This window comes from Amaranthus tricolor, chromosome 1 (assembly GCF_026212465.1).
Source record: "Amaranthus tricolor cultivar Red isolate AtriRed21 chromosome 1, ASM2621246v1, whole genome shotgun sequence".
Taxonomy (NCBI): Eukaryota; Viridiplantae; Streptophyta; class Magnoliopsida; order Caryophyllales; family Amaranthaceae; genus Amaranthus; species Amaranthus tricolor.
Window position 1 is genome coordinate 11,885,698 of NC_080047.1, and position 20,754 is coordinate 11,906,451.

General features: G+C 32.0%; 2 protein-coding genes across 2 annotated transcripts; both read right to left on the bottom strand.

Moving 5' to 3' along the window:
• Positions 1–6,239: 6,239 nt before the first annotated feature.
• LOC130828652 (protein FAR1-RELATED SEQUENCE 5-like) lies at positions 6,240–12,471 on the bottom strand. Its single transcript, XM_057694631.1, has 7 exons — positions 12,328–12,471; positions 9,752–9,771; positions 8,399–8,502; positions 7,358–7,596; positions 7,086–7,303; positions 6,442–6,875; positions 6,240–6,364 (listed from the first exon to the last, which is right to left on the bottom strand). The coding sequence occupies exons 1-7, from the start codon at positions 12,469–12,471 to the stop codon at positions 6,240–6,242; spliced, it is 1,284 nt and encodes a 427-aa protein (XP_057550614.1).
• A 1,029-nt stretch (positions 12,472–13,500) lies between these two features.
• LOC130800463 (60S ribosomal protein L28-2-like) lies at positions 13,501–16,308 on the bottom strand. Its single transcript, XM_057664014.1, has 4 exons — positions 16,077–16,308; positions 15,823–15,979; positions 14,667–14,827; positions 13,501–13,879 (listed from the first exon to the last, which is right to left on the bottom strand). Exons 2-4 carry the CDS (start codon positions 15,968–15,970, stop codon positions 13,739–13,741), a joined length of 450 nt encoding a protein of 149 aa, XP_057519997.1. The 5' UTR covers positions 15,971–15,979; positions 16,077–16,308; the 3' UTR covers positions 13,501–13,738.
• Positions 16,309–20,754: the final 4,446 nt, after the last annotated feature.

The window sequence follows — 20,754 nt, forward strand, 5'->3', positions numbered from 1 at the left end:
ATAGATAAGACTTAGTTTTGATAATTACAGGATCAAGGTCTCACTAATAACAGTTATTTGTAATAATCCTTACATGGTAGGATGTGATAGGATGAAAGTATCGTTATTTTAATTATTTTTTTTTAATTTTGTTTATTTTAATATATATTCTTTTATTCTTTTGTGATTATTTACAAATTGCGGTTATTAATTATGAATTATTGTTAATCTATCAAGTCAATTATTGTTAATCTGCGAAAAGTGAATTGAAAGAATAAATAAAAACAGAGAGAATATCAATTTAATTTGTAGATGAAATTAAAAGAAAAAATAAAATCAATTGTCAAAATAAAGGAAATAACGCAAAATTAATAAGACAAATTAAAATAAAAAGTGATGTAAATTACGTGGGACAAAGGAACTAAGTGAGTGTTACTTATGTTCCCTCTCAATTAACTTTATTTTTTATTATAGTTTGTTTCATTGAATTTAGTCCCCATAAACTTAATTTTTAACTTAGTTTTCTAATTGAGTCACTCTAATAAGTTGTCAATTGTCATTTATCAGTCATCATCAATACCCAGTGTATCCCACTCATAGAGACTAAGAGCAGAGTCTGGGGAGGAAAGAAAAGCGGCAACCCACACCCATAAAGGAGGATGTAGGCAAAGAATCCCGCGACTCAACTATCATTTATTATCATTGTTCAAATTCTCTTTGTTTTTTGTCTTTTTTTCAGTGTGTCTAAATTTTACTTAATTATTCAACACTAAGTAAAATTTGATTTTCCCAAAATAATATATATTCCCTTTATCTCACGAATTATGCTTCATTTTTTATTTTATTTCATCTCATGAGATTTGTTACATTATTAAACAAAGTTCAAATTTTTTTTTTAATTTATTTTTTCATTTTATTCGTATATTTCAACCACATCCTCATAGATCATCTTTTGTTACCCACTTTTATTTTTTTAGTTTATTTAAGGGCATTGATATTCGTCACTTGTTCATTTTTGTCGTCACCTCTTTTTTTTTTTATTGAATTTCAATTTTCCTTATTTTCTATTTGCCTTCTCTGTAAAATAAATTATATCAATGCAATTTAATTATTGAATAATATGGATGTTGAATTCAACAATCATCTTTTAAATACTACCTTGGTAGTTGTAGTATCTCTTTTGATACCTTATTTAAAAGGGTTCATGCATTTGAGGATTATATAAGCAACATTCCAAGGGCGCTGCAGTTATGCCGGATGCGACCATTGTAGCCATGTGAGACATTACAAAATGATATTGCAACCAAACCTGCTAACAATAGACTACACCTATAGAGACTAAGTCATGTTGAGAAGGTCACTAACAATGATGCCCTCACTAGTAAACAACATCGTTCTAGGCACCTCGATTATAGGCTCTCTAGAAAGGCCTCCGAGTGCTAAGGCACATGCCTCCTTCGTAGGATTTGTGGGTAATCAACCACCAATAGACATCCCTAGTATTTGTTGCATGTCATACAACATAATCATCATCTCCCCTCGTTGCTTGTGAAATGTGTTGGTATCTAACTACCACCACTCAAGATTGTGGAAATAAGTGTACTATTAATATTTTGATACTTGATAGATGATACACAACAACACACTCAAAGCAAAATCGGGCATATCTCAAAGCCTGATGAAATTGTATATCGTCTACTTTCTAGTACGACACTCTAGAATTGAAGACATATGCTCAATCCTCTCATATATAAGTTTAACTATGTATTCTCCATAGCCACTACAACATAATTTGCTTTTAGTGGGATATATTTAGCGACATTTAATTAAATGTCGCTATTTCAAATTTCTTATACTATATATAGAGGATTTAGTGACATTTATTAGACCCTTTAGCAGCATAATAAAAAGTCACATTAAAATTTTTTGCGACGTAGGATCTAGTTACATTTCTCACAAATGACACTATAGACTATATTGAAAATTACATATGCCACTAAAGACCAAATAAAGTGTCGCTAAATCACTTTATAGTGGAACTTAAAATAAAAACCAATAATAATTACACTAAAAATATGAATCAGTGACATTTTTTTAATGCCACAAAATCCAATATCGCAAAAAGTTAAATTTGTTGTAGTGAGCTAGGTAGAAGCCTAAAATCCGTAGGTCCGTCGAGCAAGGATGCAGTAAGCACCCAATTTCTATTAGCTGTCTGCCTATGTTGCCCAGCTCGGAGATCAAGGTCTTTCACTGGACTATCAAGCGGGACATCAACACCGCTAATAGTCTATGTGGACACAAACATGCCCGTCAGCCCCCATGCAATAGTCCAACCAATAGGTTGTCGAATAATAAGAAGAGGAATAAGAATAATTTTAAAGAGAATAATAATAATACAACTAATAATATTCTTTAATACGTTAACAAATACAAAATAAATATTTTCTACATGTAAATATGAGTTATAAAGTATTAAAGTATGAGTTATGAATAAATAAGTATAACGATAACACAACAAAATCACTAAACAACATGTGTCTATAGTGATTGAGGTGTTATTTAATTCTCTGGTTAATTTGTTTCATATGTGGAATGAATTGGATTCAGTTTTTATTAGTTTCAGATATAGGATGGTGAAGCTTTATCAATCGAAAAAATATTTTTTAAGACCAATATTTTAGTCTGAAAATAGTATGAAAAATTGTCAAAAAAAATTAAAATGAATTTTGGTCATTTTGGGATTAATATCAGAGAAAAGGTTTTTGAAAAATAGTCAAAATTTCCTATGAATTTATGACCAACTTGCTAGTATAAAACTTTGATGTTTTTCGGAATTCCAATTGATTTGCTACTAAACTGAAATATCGACTATATTTAGTTTGATTGCTTAAGATAGTCGAAAATTATTTGATTATGCCTATACCGATTAATTTTCAATTATTTTGGTAATCAGTAGAGAGTTGTGTTTGTAATGTTAATTGAAAATTAAAAAAGTAATTAAAAAATACGCATGTACAGTCGTACAAAACGTGCCACTTGGCCTAGGTTCACATTCTACATTTTTATATTATTTTTTTTTATATTTCAAAAAGGGAAAGATTTAGTTAGAAACTACTTTTGCGTGGCTTGTGTAGTCAATTCGTTGTTTATAAGCTTTCAATTCAATTATTTTAATAATTTGATTGTAAATAAATTTAGCGCTATTTAGAGAGAAAAGAGTGCTTTGAGGATTTTATAGAGATGATGGACAATTTTTAATATTCATTAAGAAATATAAGCAACACAATAAAAATAACCATAATAAATAAAAAAAGGACTTATTTAAAAATTGCTACGTGAGAGAGAATATGTAATAACACTAAAAATAAAAATTAGTCAGATGTACAGGCCTTAAACTTTGCCGGACTTTAAATACGATATGATCATATTCATAATATACTTCAACGGATGGATTTTACAAGATTGTCTTTTACCTTCTTTTTTTTTATTCCTAAGAAATTCAAATTCTGCACTTGGAACTTTGTGCAAAGGATGGAATTTTGTTACAGTTAAGATAAATCATGAATGCTCTACCTTTACTTATAAATTAATATCCAAAAAACCCACTATATTAAATTTTTTCAGATAAGGGTAATTGATCAATATTATAAATTACCATTGTTTACTTAGACAATTTCATATTTGCTACATTCGTACATGTGTATTTTTAAAAATTGTTATCATATAAGTGTCCTTTGATATTCGGTACTAAATAGTAGAAATGCTTATTAAAAGTTAGTTTGATTTTAATAGAAAGATCTCTTGATAATTTTAATGGTTATGATTCTTTTCCTTCGATAATCTAATTTTGTAAATAAAATTTATTTTTATTTATTTTAATGCATTACTATTTAAAAAATTGATATTAGATAGTAATGAAAATTTAGCAAACAAACTTTATGATAAAAGTTTTATTACTGTGCAAACAGTGGTGGATGTACGTTGGTGCCTACGGGGGCACGTGCCCCTAAGCGTTTTTTTTTTTTTTAAATTTCAAAGTAGACTTTTCCATTGGTAAGAATAAAAAGGTAAAATTAATATTGAAGTCTTTTGATGATAAATACTCCCTCATTTTAATAATTTTTTTCTAATTTATTTATTTTGTCCTATTTTTTTATTAGGTCAGTTGATTTATTTTGTTCCATTCCTTTTATGGTATTTCGTATTTAAAGTTTTAGCAAGTCTTGTATGAGACCATCTCACCGTGAGACGGGTCCATACAAGTAACCCATTAGTAAAAAAAACATAAAAAACCAATGAAAGTTGAATCACATATTTTTGAAATTAAAAAAAAATTAAGGTAATTGCTTTGTTTGAAAAACGCGCGTCCTGAATAGTCATATCACACCCTTTCAACTTCAACTTCCTGTCAACTCCTCATTACTCTCTTTCTTGACATTACCAATTTCATCCTTCATACGCCCGATTTCTTGTTCTACTCTCCAAAATCTTCATCCCTTAATCTTCTTGTTTGTTCTTGTGTTTCATCCAAGGTATGGTTTTCAAATTTTTATCAAGATTTCTCCATTTTCGCATGAAAAAGACTCGTTTTTTTTTGTATTTTTGGTATTTCTTGTTCTGTTTTTAGGTTTTCAAACATCTTCATACTACTATTTAATTAAAATAATACCCACTACAACTCAAAGATTTTATCTTGCTTAATATGTGTGAAAAATCCAAAGTGGAAGATTAAAAAAGAACAGAGGGAGTATATTATAACACCAAATAAGAGCATTTATATTACCAAATACCAATTATGGATAAGCAAACCCCCAAAAACAATAATACTATAATACCAAGTAAGAGCAATTATAACACTAATTATAGATTTTCAATATATTTGCCAGTATAATAGACAATTATGGATTATCAATATATTTGCTTGTATAATATACTATATTTGGGAATATAATACCATGTATTGAGAATTATATTGATTCAGGTTCACAATTATAATACAACTGCACCATTTACATCCAACAAATTTATTCTATATAACTTGCTAATTTGGTGTTGCAGAATCGAACTCCTTTTTTGTTGTGTTTTTTTTTTTTCCTCAAAGTGACCCTTGATCCTATTTTTACGCCCTTAAGTTAATGATTTTTTCGAGTCTAATACCATGATTTCTACATCCGACACAATGGTTGGGTACGGCTATTCTTGCATTGAATTTTCTAACTTTTGTACTTCTTCATATTCTTTGTTACATAAATCCTGAACCACCTCTGAGCGTTGTTGTTGTGTTGTGCTTTCAAAACCAAATTGTACATTTTTTGCCCCTTGTTGTGCATCCACAGTAACGCTAATGATCTATGTTGTTTGTCATTGTCTTTACCATAAGGGTCTTGGTTGTTGAACATCTTCTCCCACACATTTTTCTTAGCACTATTGGTCCATCGATGTAAGATATATTTTTCCGGAATTTTTTCTATCGAGTGATTATGGAGTATGCGCAAACAATGGAAACACAACCAACCACATTCCTCAAAGTTTTTGCACGTGCATTTAACATTAACGTTTCCTTGATGGTTCATATAAACAACAGTTTGTGGACGTTCTTTCGTATCTTCCATACACACCCTAAACGACATAAACATTTTAATACCAATTACGACGTATTATAACACTGATTATAAATATCAATTATAAAATATTATAATATTTTATAATATTATGATAGCAATCATAACACATTATAATCTCAAATAATAATAATATAACACCATTTATTAAAAAATAATAGTTTGCACTTACCTATATACTTTCAACCCATTGTCTTGAGTGATTTCGGTCACATAACACGATATAGCCACTTTGAACTCCTCTTCAAAATCTCTAAATAGAGTTGCATTGTATACCTTGGCTACATGTTTGAGCAAATCGACGATCCGCAGACTTGATGTTGGTGTTGTTCTTGAACAGTAAAATTCTGCTTCAATTTGTCTTTTCCTCCATCGTTCTACGGTGTTCTGAAAAATCCTATAAAATTGCGTCAAACTTGTGGTTTTTGTTGCTTCAAATCCAATGGCACTATTTGTTGATTCACTTCTTTGTGAAGATAGAATCCCGTCGGAGAAGAAGTCTTTACTTAATCCTGTACATCATTTATGTCTTATTTTGTACAGACGATCAAACCATTTGTAAAATTCTTCATTTTCTTTCATTTTGTAGGTGGATACCATATTATCCCAACACTCATTTAATTCATCTTCATTATTTCATCCCATCAAGCATCTATGAAATGCTTCCTTGAAGCCTGCATTTGACTTCAACGATCCAAATCGTGAAACTGCATTTTTTAGTAAGTGCAACAAGCATAATCTATGTTTGTATCCGAAAAAACCTACAGATTATAAAACCAAATTTAAGATATTATATTCCCGAATTTAGTTCTATATAACAGCAAATATAAGATATTACAAGACCAAATATTTTTCACCTTTTCAATTGCTTTTGACATCGCAAAGTCTTGATCAGTGAAGATTGACATTGGGGATTTATTGTTCATAACTTTCTTAAATTGACCAAGAACCCATTCAAATGATTCCACTTTTTCGTCGGCGATAAATGCACACCCAAACATAACAGTTTTCCAATAATTATTAATCCCCACTATAAGACCACATATGAGATTATAGCTATTGGTGCGGTAGGTTGTGTCAAATATGACCACATCTCCGTAAATTTTGTAGTCCTCCATCATCATACTATCACTCCAGAATAAAGTTATAAGTTGTCCTTGTTCATTCAATTTTACACGATAGTAAAAATTGGGATCCTTTTTTTTTGATTCTTTTATCAGCTTGTCAATTACCGTATGAGCATCATCCTCTTCTACTGCTTTCATCTTCAACCTGACGAAAATTTAATACCATACATGGTATATTATAAGTTCAAATACTATTATATATAATCTCTTAAATATATGTTAGCAACACCAGCTATACAGTGCTATATAACCAAATATCGTATTATATAAGAGCAATTTCTTATAATTATAAATTCCAAATATAATATGTTATGACTCCAAACATGTATCATAAAATGGTGTTTAATGGTATTACCGATTTACATAGTTTATATGGTCGGATAGTGTATGCCCTAAGTACTCATCACCTCCTACATCTTGAGACAAATATCTATAAGCAGTGGTTGGTCTGATGCTTGCCTCTTCAAATGATTTAATGGTATCAATCTTCTCTACAACTGATACTTGCCTTTCAGAACGATGAAGGTGCTGCCATTCAGCCCTTGTAAGCTCATGTGTGTGCAAGATGATGTGCTGCTTAATATAATATAGTCCGCTTTCATTATCCAATTTTATTCATATCCTTGCCTTAAAATCATATCTTGTTGTTGGGATGAGTTTCATCTTTTTTGACTTTTTTGGATTTTCTAGTGCTTGAGTTGAAGGATCTACATGGTGTGTTTTACCTTCACATGAACACACATAGTAACTCTCTACAACAATATCATTTCTTGTTCTTTGGTTGTATTTTTTAATGCTAAAACCCGTTACTCGTGCATGTGACATGTATAGCTTCTTAAGCTCTTCTATTGTTTGAGTTGAAATGCCTTCAAGTTAACCAAATAAGTCTACTTTAGATAAGTCAGTACCACATTTCATTTCACTTTGAGGCATTTTAAATTGCACCTGAAACCTTAGTATCTTCGTTTTGTTCATCTATGTAACAACAAATAAATCTTATTATAAAACCAAATATATATTATTATAACACCAATTATATTTCAATACAACACCAAATATATTTCACATCATCATCATACCCAGTATAACCCAATCATAGAAAACTAAGGCCAGGGTCTGGGGAGGGAAAGACGGCGGAAACTCATACCCATAAAGGAGAGTGCGGCTAAAGGAGTCCCCCGGCTCGAGAAAGATAAAGGAAACGATAAAAGCAAGAGTTTAAGGACACCAAAAGGTAAACTAAGAGGTCATCAGTAATCTAAGACATAGATATGTCATCTCCAACTGCTCCTATCCCTAGTCAGGTTCGCAGAGAAGGTTAACTCATGCAAGTCAACTCTTATTTGCTCATCCCAAGTTCTTCTGGGTCTTCCCCGACTCCTCTTACCCTCTACTATAAAGCTTTCTACCCTCCTCACCAAATATATTTCACAATATATATATAAATGTATTTCAATATAACTCCAAAATTGTTATGTTAAACATTACAATATATTATACTATAACCCTATATATATTATATTATAATATAAAATACATTTAATTTTAACAGCAGACACAAAATATTATAAACTCAAATTTATTATTTTATAATACCAACAACATGCTATTATAAACACAGAAATATTACTTTATAACAACAAAAAAATACAATATTAAATTTATTACCTACATACAAGCAAATGGCGTTGCTATGTGCTTCGTATGCATCCTTATCTTTCCCAATTGAAAACATGAGCAATGTAAATCCGCCATTAATGAAGCTTAAAGAACTAAAAATTAAATAAAACAGTAGATAACTTTTATTGCATTACAGAAACATTTTTCTAAATAACATACCTTGAAGAATATTAATTCCATCATTAATTCCTCCATTTTTACAAGAGTTTTGATTTTTAAAATAAGATTTTAGAGCAATGTTGAAGATGGAAGTTGAAATTTGGACTATAGTAGTTTCTATCATTAATTCAATAAAGAATGTGCACTATAGTAGTTCAATCCACTATTTATGTACAACATACACATTATTTTTAGAGTATATATAACTTTTTCTCTAGTTACATTATTTTGAATAAAGAGGAATGAATTTAATAAATAAGTTCAAATTGTTATTAATTCAGGCAATGCATATGATTAAGATAGATCTTAATTACTAGCATTCTTTTATTGGAAAACGCTGTTTAATTACGAGAAACTCTTTCAAGAATAAGATCATAATTTTGATAACCTTATTGTGTTTCTACTTGTCATTTTGTAAAAAAAAATAAATAAAAATAAAAAATAAAAAAAATAAATTAGTTGTTAATTTTACAAATGAAACACTGCCGAAATTTTGTCCATTAGGTTGTGCCCCCTGAGACTCTAAACCCTAGATTCGCCACTGTGTGAAAACTGCAAAGGACATTGTATTTCAAGGAAATTTATACAAGTCATTTCTATTACCATCTTATAATACCAACAATTATTTTTAAATATAAAGACGTATTTTTTTATTATAATTGTAGAGTTGGTTAAAAGAAAGAAAAGACTAAAAATCGAACTTCGGACATTACATAAGAACCAATATTTTCTCTCCAACTAACGCAACTCGATTCTCTATTTATACATATTGATTAAAAAAAAAAGATTAAATAGAAAGCTATGATAATCTGATTTTTTTTGCAAAAAACTACCTTAAATAACACAAACGTTTGCAAAAGACTACCAGATGACGAAAACTGTAAGTTGACCAGCACATGTCTCACGTGATTTACTTAAGTCATTGATTTCTTTCTGTTTGAAAATACGATTTTCCCCAATTATTTCCTCTTTTCCCTTGAAATCACAAGAACCCTAATTCTTCTGCTTTCCCTTTCAATCCCTAAGAACCCTAATTATTCCCCAAATTAAATTAAGATATTTTCTTGTTTGATTGGCAAAGATATTTGTCTACTCTTTTCCGAGTGAAATTCTTGAATGGCTTAACAGAAACAGATTGGGGTACAATCCCAATTGCAATCAACCCTAATTTTTATGAATTACCTCATCAAATTATAATCTATCTGGAACACAATGACCAAAATCATCATCAAATCGCAATCCCAACCAATAAATTCATTTTCTCTCCAATAAAAAATGATTCTACTAGTGAAGTTGTTCCTAATGTGATGTTTCGTAGAAGGAATTCTGATTATACGAAAATGGTGGAAGTGGAAGAGAGAGATTGGAAAAATTCTTTAAGTTTAAATTCAATAAATATTTATTATGATTTGAATTATGGAGGTTTAAGGTGATTTAGCCATGATGCTGCTTCTTCTGCTAATGGGAGAAGTATTAGTAGTTTTGATGATAAAGTTCATCATAGACGACAATGTGATGTTTGCTCCTCCTTCAAAGCTAAGTTCATCATAGAAGGAATTTGGGATTTTCGAACTACTGCGGGCCCCATTGCTCTTCTTTCAAAGCTAAGAGGACGCCATAATTAATGGAGTATATATAGTTCGTTATGGCCGGTGTTGGCTCTCTTAGGTTTTGATGATGACTACACTTTATATAAACAAATGTATTTTTAGAGATTGTATACAGGTCGATATCCGGTCGTGATTAAAATCGTTGATAGTACCTACGACTTAGTCTATGAACGTGTACTAGTCAAAAGAATCCAATGGAGTTAGATAAGGTATATCGCTTAGGGTGTCAAATGTAGACAGGAGGTGAACCGTAGCTTTTTGCTCAAGCATCAAGCTTCCACTTATTTCTCCTTTGTTAATGAGAATAATTACAAGTGTTTTTTCCTTGTAATTCAAGATCCATATTATTCTACTTAATTTTAGGGATAAGGAAATAGTGTGTAGTTATTTCCTTTTTATTAGCTAAATAAACTCTATAAATAGAAGATTTGTTTGTTCCTCATTTTTTGTTGCGTATGAGCCATAAAAATTCATACGAGAGATTGATAAAATTAACAAGAAATATTTTGTTCAAAAATTGTCAATTAATTTATAATATTTTCTTGTGCAACTCTTTAATTTTATCTTTAGAAAATTTATCCTTGTAAAGGGTTTTTGAGAGAATTGTTGTAACTAGACTTGGATAACTTTAGGGGAGAATTAGAAAGTTTCTAGTGAAGCTAGAGAAGAGAATAGCTTTGAGTAACGCTAAGAGAGAAGCTTCGAGTGAAGCAAGAGAAAGAGAAAGAGAAAGAGAAGTTGGCCTAGTTAGAGAAGCTTCGAGTGAAGTAAGTTGTTTTATATAATTGTAACGAATTGCCTAAAACATATTGGAGAGTTTTGAAATCCCGAGGGGTCGTGGTTTTTCCTTCTATTTAGGCCTAAAAGGTTTCCACGTAAAATTGTGTTGTCTCGTTTACTTTTTCACACTAAGTTTAAGTTTTAATTCTTCAATCTAATTCCGCTAAAAGCAGGGCTAAAATACATAAACTTATTAAAACAACAATTCACCCCCTCCTTTGTTGTCGTTCCCATGTCTAACACTGTCTACAGCTGGTCTTCAATTGTGAATAATCCTAAAGCAATTAATGATAGGTTGATTTTAATTTTGGGTTTGTTCATGGATGATTTTATTTTTAGTTTAGGAAAATAATGCCCTCTTGTCAATTTAATTTTTTGTAGGTTAGAACAAATGAAAATTTTACTTTAGTGAGTTTAATCTATGTCACATGTCTATCACATGCAAAGTCAACACCTCATTTGATGGTCAACTAACGGTTTCCGTCATCTAGTAGTTTTTTTGCAAACGTTTATGTCATTTAAGGTAGTTTTTTACAAAAAATATTAGATTAGGTAGATTTTTATAAAAAGTTGCTATAAATTAGATAATTTTTAATAATTTTCCCTAATATTAATAACATTATAAAAGTAGAGTGAGAAAAGTTTATTGAAACTTGTAGACTGTAGTGTTGTTGATAACACTTTTTGTAAGTTGCACATAAAAAATTTTTAGTTTTTTTATTTCGAATTATAATAGTTTGTGGTATATTGACACATGAAATTACCATATGTAGTTATTTATATAAAGTCGTAGATGTAAAATAATGCTTGTTAACAAGAATCAATAAAAAAACATATTTATTATCAGTAACAAGAAAAATGGCGTGTTTTGCTTACATCTTATCTCTGGACTCTAATTCTTATCTAAAGTGAAGTTACTTAATGACATTAGGGTAAGCAATTTACAAATGTTGTCCCTTTATTTTGGTATCCAAATATACCATTATGATTGAAATACTTTCTGTGTGAATAATTTCAAATACAAATACATAAACAATTGTATTTTTTTAATTAAATTGATGAAAAACTCTTAAAAATTTGGAATGTTGGATCTCAAAAAATTATAGAAAATTCATTGCCTTAGAATGTTGGAGTTAGGGGTGTGCATGAAAACTCGAACCGAAAAATCCGATCTGAATTATTCGATTTTCCAAAATCGGATAATCAATCCGGTTTTCACAAATCGGATAATTTGCGGATACCCGATTTTAAAACCAGATACCGAATCCGGATCACATATTTTCGAAAACTAGATATCCAATATCCAATTTTAGAATTTTTTTTTACTTTTTTCTCAAATAAAATGATGATGGTTTCTCTTAAACTAACCTTGGGTTGAATCTTAATATAATTGTTCTCTCGCATAATTTCTTTATGATTGTTCTTACTTAAACCAATGAGCAATAATCTTAATCCTCTAATTTTCTTAAGGTAGAAGTTTACAAGATTTGAACATGTAAATGAGGCAGACATTTACACACTTGCAAGATTAAAAATATTCTAAAATAAAAATAGTATTTATATTTTAGAGAGTTAATATTTGAATTTTATATAAAAATAAATTTTAAGTAAAAATTGAGATAAAAGAAACGCATGGATGAACAAAAAGAAATTTTAAAAAACATTATATTAAGATTGGACATCCGGATCCGACCCGGATTAAATCGGATTGCATTTTTTGGTATCCAAATACCAAATATCCGGATCCAAGTCGATCCGGTTTTAAACACCCCTTGTCGGAGTTAAAATGTTTTCAAGGAATGAATCGAAAAATTAAGAAAAAAAACCAAACAGTTTTGAAAAAACATTTCCAACAAACCAAACTCATTTGAAACCCATTACGGCCCGTTTGATTGATGATAATGAAGTAATGAAAATGAAATATTGTAATGGCAATAGTAATGAAGGAATGGATATTAGAATTGGTAATGAAGATTCTTTTGTTTGGTGTGCATGACTAAAAAATGGTAATGAAAGATAATATTTCATTGATTGCATTTGGTTGTTAGTAATAAAAAATGGTAATGACTCTTAGTTTCATTATTGTATATTTGTATCTAAATTATTCAATCTAATGATTCTTTTTTTAATAATAATATTTTTTGGATAATTACATACATTATCTTTTTTTTCTTTAGCTCGAAACATTACCTTATTTTATTACCACAGTAATACTTCATTACCATTACAGCCTAATACCAGGTTGTTTGATGGTAATAAAAATGACCCTTTTTTGGTAATTTCATTACCTTATTTTATTACCATCCATTACCATTAAAAGCATCCAAACAACCAAAATTTTTTATTACTTAATTTTATTACCATTACTGCCCTCTAATACCATGTACCAAAGGGGGCCATTAATCCATTATGATTGATTTAAGACATTAGACCTATCAAACACATGGGGGGTATAATTCAAAATTTTCAATGCCTAACGATGCAAATCCGAGTAAAAGTCCTCAAAAATTAATAATCTGGGTTTGAGTGTAAGTCCCATGATTAGGAAAATGACAATAGCAAATTAAAAGCAACTAATATAACAAATCTGGTCGGATAATACAAATTTTCTGGGTGGGAGTAACAAAGCAGCAGGAGTCTAAAGAACCTCATTATCACGCAAAAAGTCTCAAAAACAATAAAAGCTACAAAGAAGCCCAAAATAGGATATAAATTCAAACAAGTCGATACGAAGACACTACTATCGGAGTGTATGACAAAATTTCAACACCTAATTAGTTCATTTCCTGCCACGGACCTTTGGTGCCTGCCTGTTCCTCTTCTTGACACCAGACTTCACAACTTGAAGGCTCCTGTTCACAACGCTTAACCTAGCTAGGGCCGCTTTCTTCAAGTCAGGCCTGTAGTAGTTATCAGCAACCTGCAATGAAAGGGTACAACATCCAAAATGAGAAACAAGTTGGCATCAAACTAAAAGAAAACACAATTTGTACGATAAAAAAGAAAAAACAACACCGAATCCATAAACCAATGTCATCAAACAATCGAGATGTTAAGCAGCTAGGTCTATCAAGTTGAGTTTGTGTTCCAGTCATTTATAAATGGGTCAGAAACCAATGTCATCAAACATTCGAGTTATACTAATTGATTTGACTCAAATAAATCTTGTATAATTAAATGGGTTATACAGATTTATTTCAAGTTTGAAATTATTAACTTAACCTAACTCAATTAATAAACTGATCAGCATTTAATCAATTGGGTCATTAATTTCAATCCAAACCCATTTATGTCAATTAGATTCAAGTCGCGTTAACAGATCGGGTAAACTTTTGCCAGGACTGAAAGCAGTCAACCACAGTCAAACAAAAAGACACGAAATATGAAATTTTTTATATTCTTAGTAACAGAGACACTTCACAGTTGACAGCACAAAAACATTAAACCAAGTCTTATACCAGTAAGCGCTAAAATGCAGACCTCTACAAGCACATTCTAAATTGAATTTGGGCTGCTTTAGAAGAAAAGAAAATGTGTCTATATATGATATATGAATGAAGTATCCAAAAAGACACTTACTGATCAGTTTGCCTTGAGACTTATTCGCAAGAATAAATACAGCCATACAAGATTATCAAGGCCACAATTTCACACATTTTTGGAACTAATCCACAAGAAAATACATTAATCACCATCTCATTCATTACCTGGTTATTGACAGCCTTGACCATCCTGCTGAAATCCTTCTTCATGACAGACTTGTGTTGAAGACTAGCAGGCTTGTTCTGCTTCCTGGTCTTTGTTGTAGAAAGAACAACAGAGTCTTTGCCTCCGGGCTGGACAGATACAGTCTTGGTGTTGGCAAGACCTACATCAACAATAACATAATATTATAAATGCTGAACAGTTAGTCTAACACTAGGTTTAATGACAACTGACATCCAAGATAAAGAGTACCCCCTCCATTCTTAGAAATTTCTAATCGATTATGTGATTTGTAATCACAGTAAAAAAACAACAAATACCAATAAAGTAAAAAACAAAAAAAGATAAATTAAAATCCTAAAAGGCTTCACCTTATCAAATTCATCCACATAAGGATTATTTGCCAATATTACAAATCACCGTTATTTACTAAGACTACTTCCTCCATTCTATTAAATTTGCACAACAAAGTTGGGGCTTTTGGTATTAAAGAGGAAAACTCAAATTGAGAAGGCTGAGTAAAATTAACTTCAATATCATATCAACAAAATCAAAGCAAAGAAACGCAATGAACTTTCATGCCTTGTTTATTTTATACTTCCATCAAATCTATTAGAGTCTAAAAACAAGTACACTAAAGCACAAATAATGTAATTCAATAATGAATGCCCTTTAATTCAGCAGGACATAAATAGGAAGGAACTTCAATCAGTAGCTGAGGGCTGAGGCACTTGATTCAGGCATGTACAATCGGGCACATGTCCCAAACCAGCGCCTAAATGCCAGGCCATAATCATCACCAAAATCCTCACTTTCAGGCAAATAAAAGAAAACTTCGACATAACATTGAAAAACCACATATTTCAAATTTAACATAAATATACCAAACATTTACATTCAGTCAACAAAATTTTGAAGTCAATCTATAATGCTTGCGCAGCATAGCTAGATCTACTCAATCTTGATAAAAATTATCAAACTTAAAACTCTCAAACCCTAATAGTTTCATCAAACTTCTCATCATAACATGAACAATAAAAATAGCAAAACCCCACACAAATCAGATACTAGTTCAACATGACCATCAAAATCAAAAATAACACATAAAAACAATCAATTAATACACAAAATATTTTTTAATAAAAAAGAAATGACTACCAGAATACTTGTAGGAGTGAGTATTGTACAGATTGTTGCCCTCCTTGCTGAACTGAACCTTAGCAGTACCATTACCGAACTCCTTAACCAAAAAACAGTTGTTCTTCTTCACAATTTCCCATACCAAGGCTCCTGGTACTATGGCCATTTTCTTCTCCTGCAATTTTTTAACAAAATTCAAATCAATCTAAGAGACTTCAATAAACCCTTTATAATTGTTGAATCAAAAGAGGTAAAGAGAGATTTGTAAAAACCTAAGCTCCGAAGAGGCGATCTGTGTAGTATAGTCGTTTAGGGTATAGGAGAGATCACAAAAAAAGAGATTGACGGTCGACAGATTAAGGTTTTATATTGATCTTCTCAACAAAACCCTAGCCTTTGTTTTCTTTACCGGCTTTTGGGCTTCCAACGATTAACACAATCAGATTTTGGGCTGGGTTCAAGTAGTCTTTTTAATGCTACTTTTTTCTCTTCTTTACAAATGTGCTAAGACTAAAGAAACAGTCAGTCTCCTGAATCGAAAATTTGAAAACAATTTGACAAAAAATTAAAAAAATGAATTAATTAGTATAATTTTCAATTTTATTTCAAAAGCAAACGTGAAAATCTCAAACCTTAAGGTTGGGGCTGTTCGCAGTTACTAACTGCGAACAGCTATATTACATAATTTTTTTTTCATAATTTTTGAGTTGTTATTTGTTGTATTTGCATTAGAGACATTAGAATAAGTAATTACAAGTCAATGTATGTTTCAGGCGGGATGATTCATCGCCAAAACTCCAAACATTCATAAGTCAAATCTTGGAGGCTATGATAAAGTAAATAAACATATATATACAACTAAATATATACAAATGTTTGAAATATGCAACTAAATAAACATATATATATATACATATACATAGTCGATCCAAATACACAAAAGCGAAACGCTAACGCTCACGACCCTCATCTATCCTATCTAACTGAGTTGGTCTTCTATGCCTCCAACGGTAGTAAGAGGCGTTCGGGTGTCGCTCTGGCAGTGGAGGGGACTGGTATTGTGATGGCTGCGATGGCCCAGTCTACAAGGTCCCCACAACGTCAACAAGGTATGAAAGGTTCATCTCCTCCAAATGATAGTCATAAGCAGGAGATGAGACGTGTGTATGGGTGGTAGCCGGTATGGACTCTGCAGCAACTTCTGGTATGAAGTACTAGAACTGCGTGCCGACGAGCATGTCTTGCGCAATCTCCCTCACCGGCTCCTCGTGGCTGTATCGCATCACTGCTGCCACACCTTATGCCTGCAATTAATATTTAGTTAATGTAATATTATATTCTATATACTTAATCATTTAAATGCAAATAAAGACTTACAAATTGGGTCATCGTAGGCGCAGCAGGTGCGTAATGTGCTGCTGCGATGATGCCATGTGGTGTCATCCATCGGCGAGTGATGGAGAGGAACCACGGCATGTGATCCGGTGTAGTAGATGCGCCATGAACATCGATCGGCGCCAGCAGCTCAAGTCTACGATCCCAACGAGCGATGTGGCGCCAGTTGATCTCCATCAAAGTTCATCGTACCCTGATTCTTGCGCGAAATCAGGTGCAGCTCGAGTTCTGTGTCACAAGGCGGTGGAATGCCCTGTACCAACCCATATTGGCGCAGTACTCGCTCTGGTAGATGTACTTCGACAATGTCGGAGCATATGAGTGGCACAAAAGCCCTCCACGCGCCTGATTGAATCCCCGAGTGCTCGGGAATAGCTGTGTAGGCTTCCGCAGGGTACGGGTCCCACAAAAACTAAAATACATGTTATGAAAATGTAAGTGATGTGTTAATTAAATTGCAGTAATGTCAATGAGTAATGAAATATTTACCTGGTTGGGTCGTAGCAGGTCAAACTGATCTCGGTAGAATCCGAGACCGGTCCCGGTGTGCTTGCGCATCCGGCGTGCAAAATTTCACCTTGAACTATACGCAGCATCTGGTGGGGGTTGTTGCGGAGGAGCAGCATCACCACGACCAACGGTTTTGTAAGGTTGGTCGATAAGAATATGCTCCCACGCCCACAGCTGAAGATTGCAAATCTAATTTGTATGTAATTCAACAAATGCGGTTTAGAATTAAATGTTATTGTTGTTACTTATAATATGACTAGTGATCCTGCAATATCCTTGATGTTCTTATGGACAGCACCACATAGTCTCCTGTACAAGTATCCTAGGGCTGCGAAGCCCAAACTATACTCGGCGATGCCCTCCTAGAGGTTGTCAAGTAAAGTCAAGTATAGGAGTTGTATTTGGTTGTTTGTTTTATCGGCAAACAACACAGCTCCTATCAAATATAAGAGGTACGCCTTGGCGTCCTCAAAATGGTGCCTTCATCAGCATCTTCGGGGAGATGCGAGAAGGACTAAACCAACCATGTGCAGCGCAAACCGTTCCCCCTGATCACTTCCGCTGGAGGGCGCTCTCCCAATATGCGGTGCACCATGTCACGCCAGCTTGATAGCTGGCGTCCGGCTGTACACACGGCACATCCCTCGATGGGAAGCCGTGTTCGTAAGGCTACATCAAGCAGTGTGATCGTAGCCTCACTTAGAGGAAGATGAAATGTGTGCGTCTCCTGACGCCATCTCTCGACCAGTGCTGTGATAATAGCAAGGTCAACTCTGCCGTATGCAACGAGGTGAAAGTCATACAACCTCGTGAGTTCCAGGTACGGGATGGTCCTTTCAATCGATCACCCACGGAACGAAATCTGGATACCTAGTGCCTAACGTGTCTGTATCGGACACCTATGAATGTAGACATATGAATTAGTTACTTGTATGTTATCATTAGTTAAATTCAAATCATTACTATCGTACACCTAACCTGGGCATCTCAAAGAGGAGTGCTCCTGTGCTCCTGCTGCATAGTTAACACACTAGGGTCTTAGGGTCCTGGAACTGCTAGATCCATCTCCTATACTACTGTGTTCGCAGTAACTTTAGTTAATATTACTATTATGTAATTATGTATCATACAATTGTGTGGTAAGTTTAACATTATTATATATGTTATAGAGTATCATACTAGCATATTACCTGGAGTTACAGGTTCAAGTGTTGTGACCTTCACTCCCACAAGGATCGTCAATGAGTTCATTACTCTTATTTCCATCATCCCAAGGTTCCATCTCATCACTTTCTCCTAAGTTAACCATTGAATCAATTGGAACTTGATTCGTAGGGGGTTGAGAAAATGTATAAGATGCAGAAGGAACGAAAGGATTAAGAGCTTCCTGAGTTGATATAGGCATAGGGGTTGGAGTACGATTAGAAGCAACTACATTCCCTAAGGGTACTTCTTCAACGTATAACTCCAAAGAGGGAATTTGGTTGGACTTTGAATGCTCCCACATAGCATCTATAGCCTCATCATCCTCAACAGGAAAGACAAGCAATTCTCCACTCATGTCATATTTAAATCTTGTATTTACGGTACTTCTAGTTGGGTCTAATCCAATCTTAGAACATATAAAATAACGCTTAAACTGGCTCAAATCCATGTTCGAGTTGCATGCAAACAACCTACGTCTTCCCCCAACATAATGAACTTTGCCACTACTTTCTCGAATACAACCATTCCAAAAACATACTATAGTGACGTGAAATGATGTCATTTTCTACATTAATACAAATAAAATCAACATTATCAACAACTTCATGCCCATACAAGTACATTATAGTCATTTGATTATAATCTTTTGGTATACAAATTAATAAAGTCTATAATGTAACTAAGTTCATACATATATAATGCACATAAAATCCAAATAATAAATCAATTAATAAGTTCATAAATGATATTTCTAATACCAACATCAACATTTCTAATAATATATAATGTACATCAAATTTAACTAATTCAGTATGCTCATCAACAACAATACTTCAAAAAACAACATAAAGCTATGAAAACAATTACGCATCACCTTGAATAGTTATGAATGATTGAGAAGAGTGTTGATTTAAAGAACTAGTAACCTATATTTGACGAAACAACAAAACTTCATCAAAACCCTAAAAATAGATATATATATATATATATATATATATATATATATATATATATATATATATATATATATATATATATATATATATATATATATATATATATATATATATATATATATATATATATATATATATATATATATATATACATACATACATACATATATACATACATACATATATATATATATATACATACATATATATATATATACATACATATATATATACATATATATACATATATATATATATATACATATATATATATATATATATACATATATATATATATATATATATATATATATATATATATACACTAAAATAACGCATAAAAATTTACCTTTGTGCGATCCAGAGTATCCCAGACTATTTTTAAAGTGCCAAATTGAAAGAGAAACACAACAATTGATGGATTCAAGCTAGTCTAATATTGGTTTTGAAAGGAGAGTGTCGAGTAGTATTAAGCTAGGGTTTTGAGAAATAGGAAAATGAAACGAAAGGAAGCTGCTGCGTATTTGTGGAGCTCTCTGTTCGCAGTTAGTAACTGCGAATAGACCCAAACCATAGGTTTGAGATTTTCACGCTTAATTTTGAAAATAAGATGAAAGCTATATTATTTTGTTCCTTTTTTTTTTGTCTTATTGTTTTCAAATTTTCTCCTGAATCAATCTGTCAGGCCCAAATATTAAAGTTTAATACAAAAAAATGTTAATTAATTTGTGTAATTGTACGTTTACTTGGTAGATTTTAGGATATTTTGAGTAGGTGTTTAGAATACATTAAATAGGGGTTCACAGCATGTTAAATGTGCATTTAGTATATCTCAAGTAGTCACTTAAGATATCTCATATACCTCAAGTGAACATTTAGTATA

Coding starts and splice junctions, on each gene's coding strand:
- LOC130828652 (XM_057694631.1), bottom strand. CDS start 12,471: ATGTCTGCCTCATTTACATGTTCAAATCTTGTAAACTTCTACCTTAAG. Junction 7,597..8,398: donor CGCCATTTGCTTGTATGTAG/GTAATAAATTTA, acceptor GTTAACTTGAAG/GCATTTCAACTCAAACAATA. Junction 6,365..6,441: donor GGTGAAAAATATTTGGTCTT/GTAATATCTTAT, acceptor TATAATCTGTAG/GTTTTTTCGGATACAAACAT.
- LOC130800463 (XM_057664014.1), bottom strand. CDS start 15,970: ATGGCCATAGTACCAGGAGCCTTGGTATGGGAAATTGTGAAGAAGAAC. Junction 14,828..15,822: donor TCACTCCTACAAGTATTCTG/GTAGTCATTTCT, acceptor TTGTTGATGTAG/GTCTTGCCAACACCAAGACT. Junction 13,880..14,666: donor TCAAGGCTGTCAATAACCAG/GTAATGAATGAG, acceptor CTTTCATTGCAG/GTTGCTGATAACTACTACAG.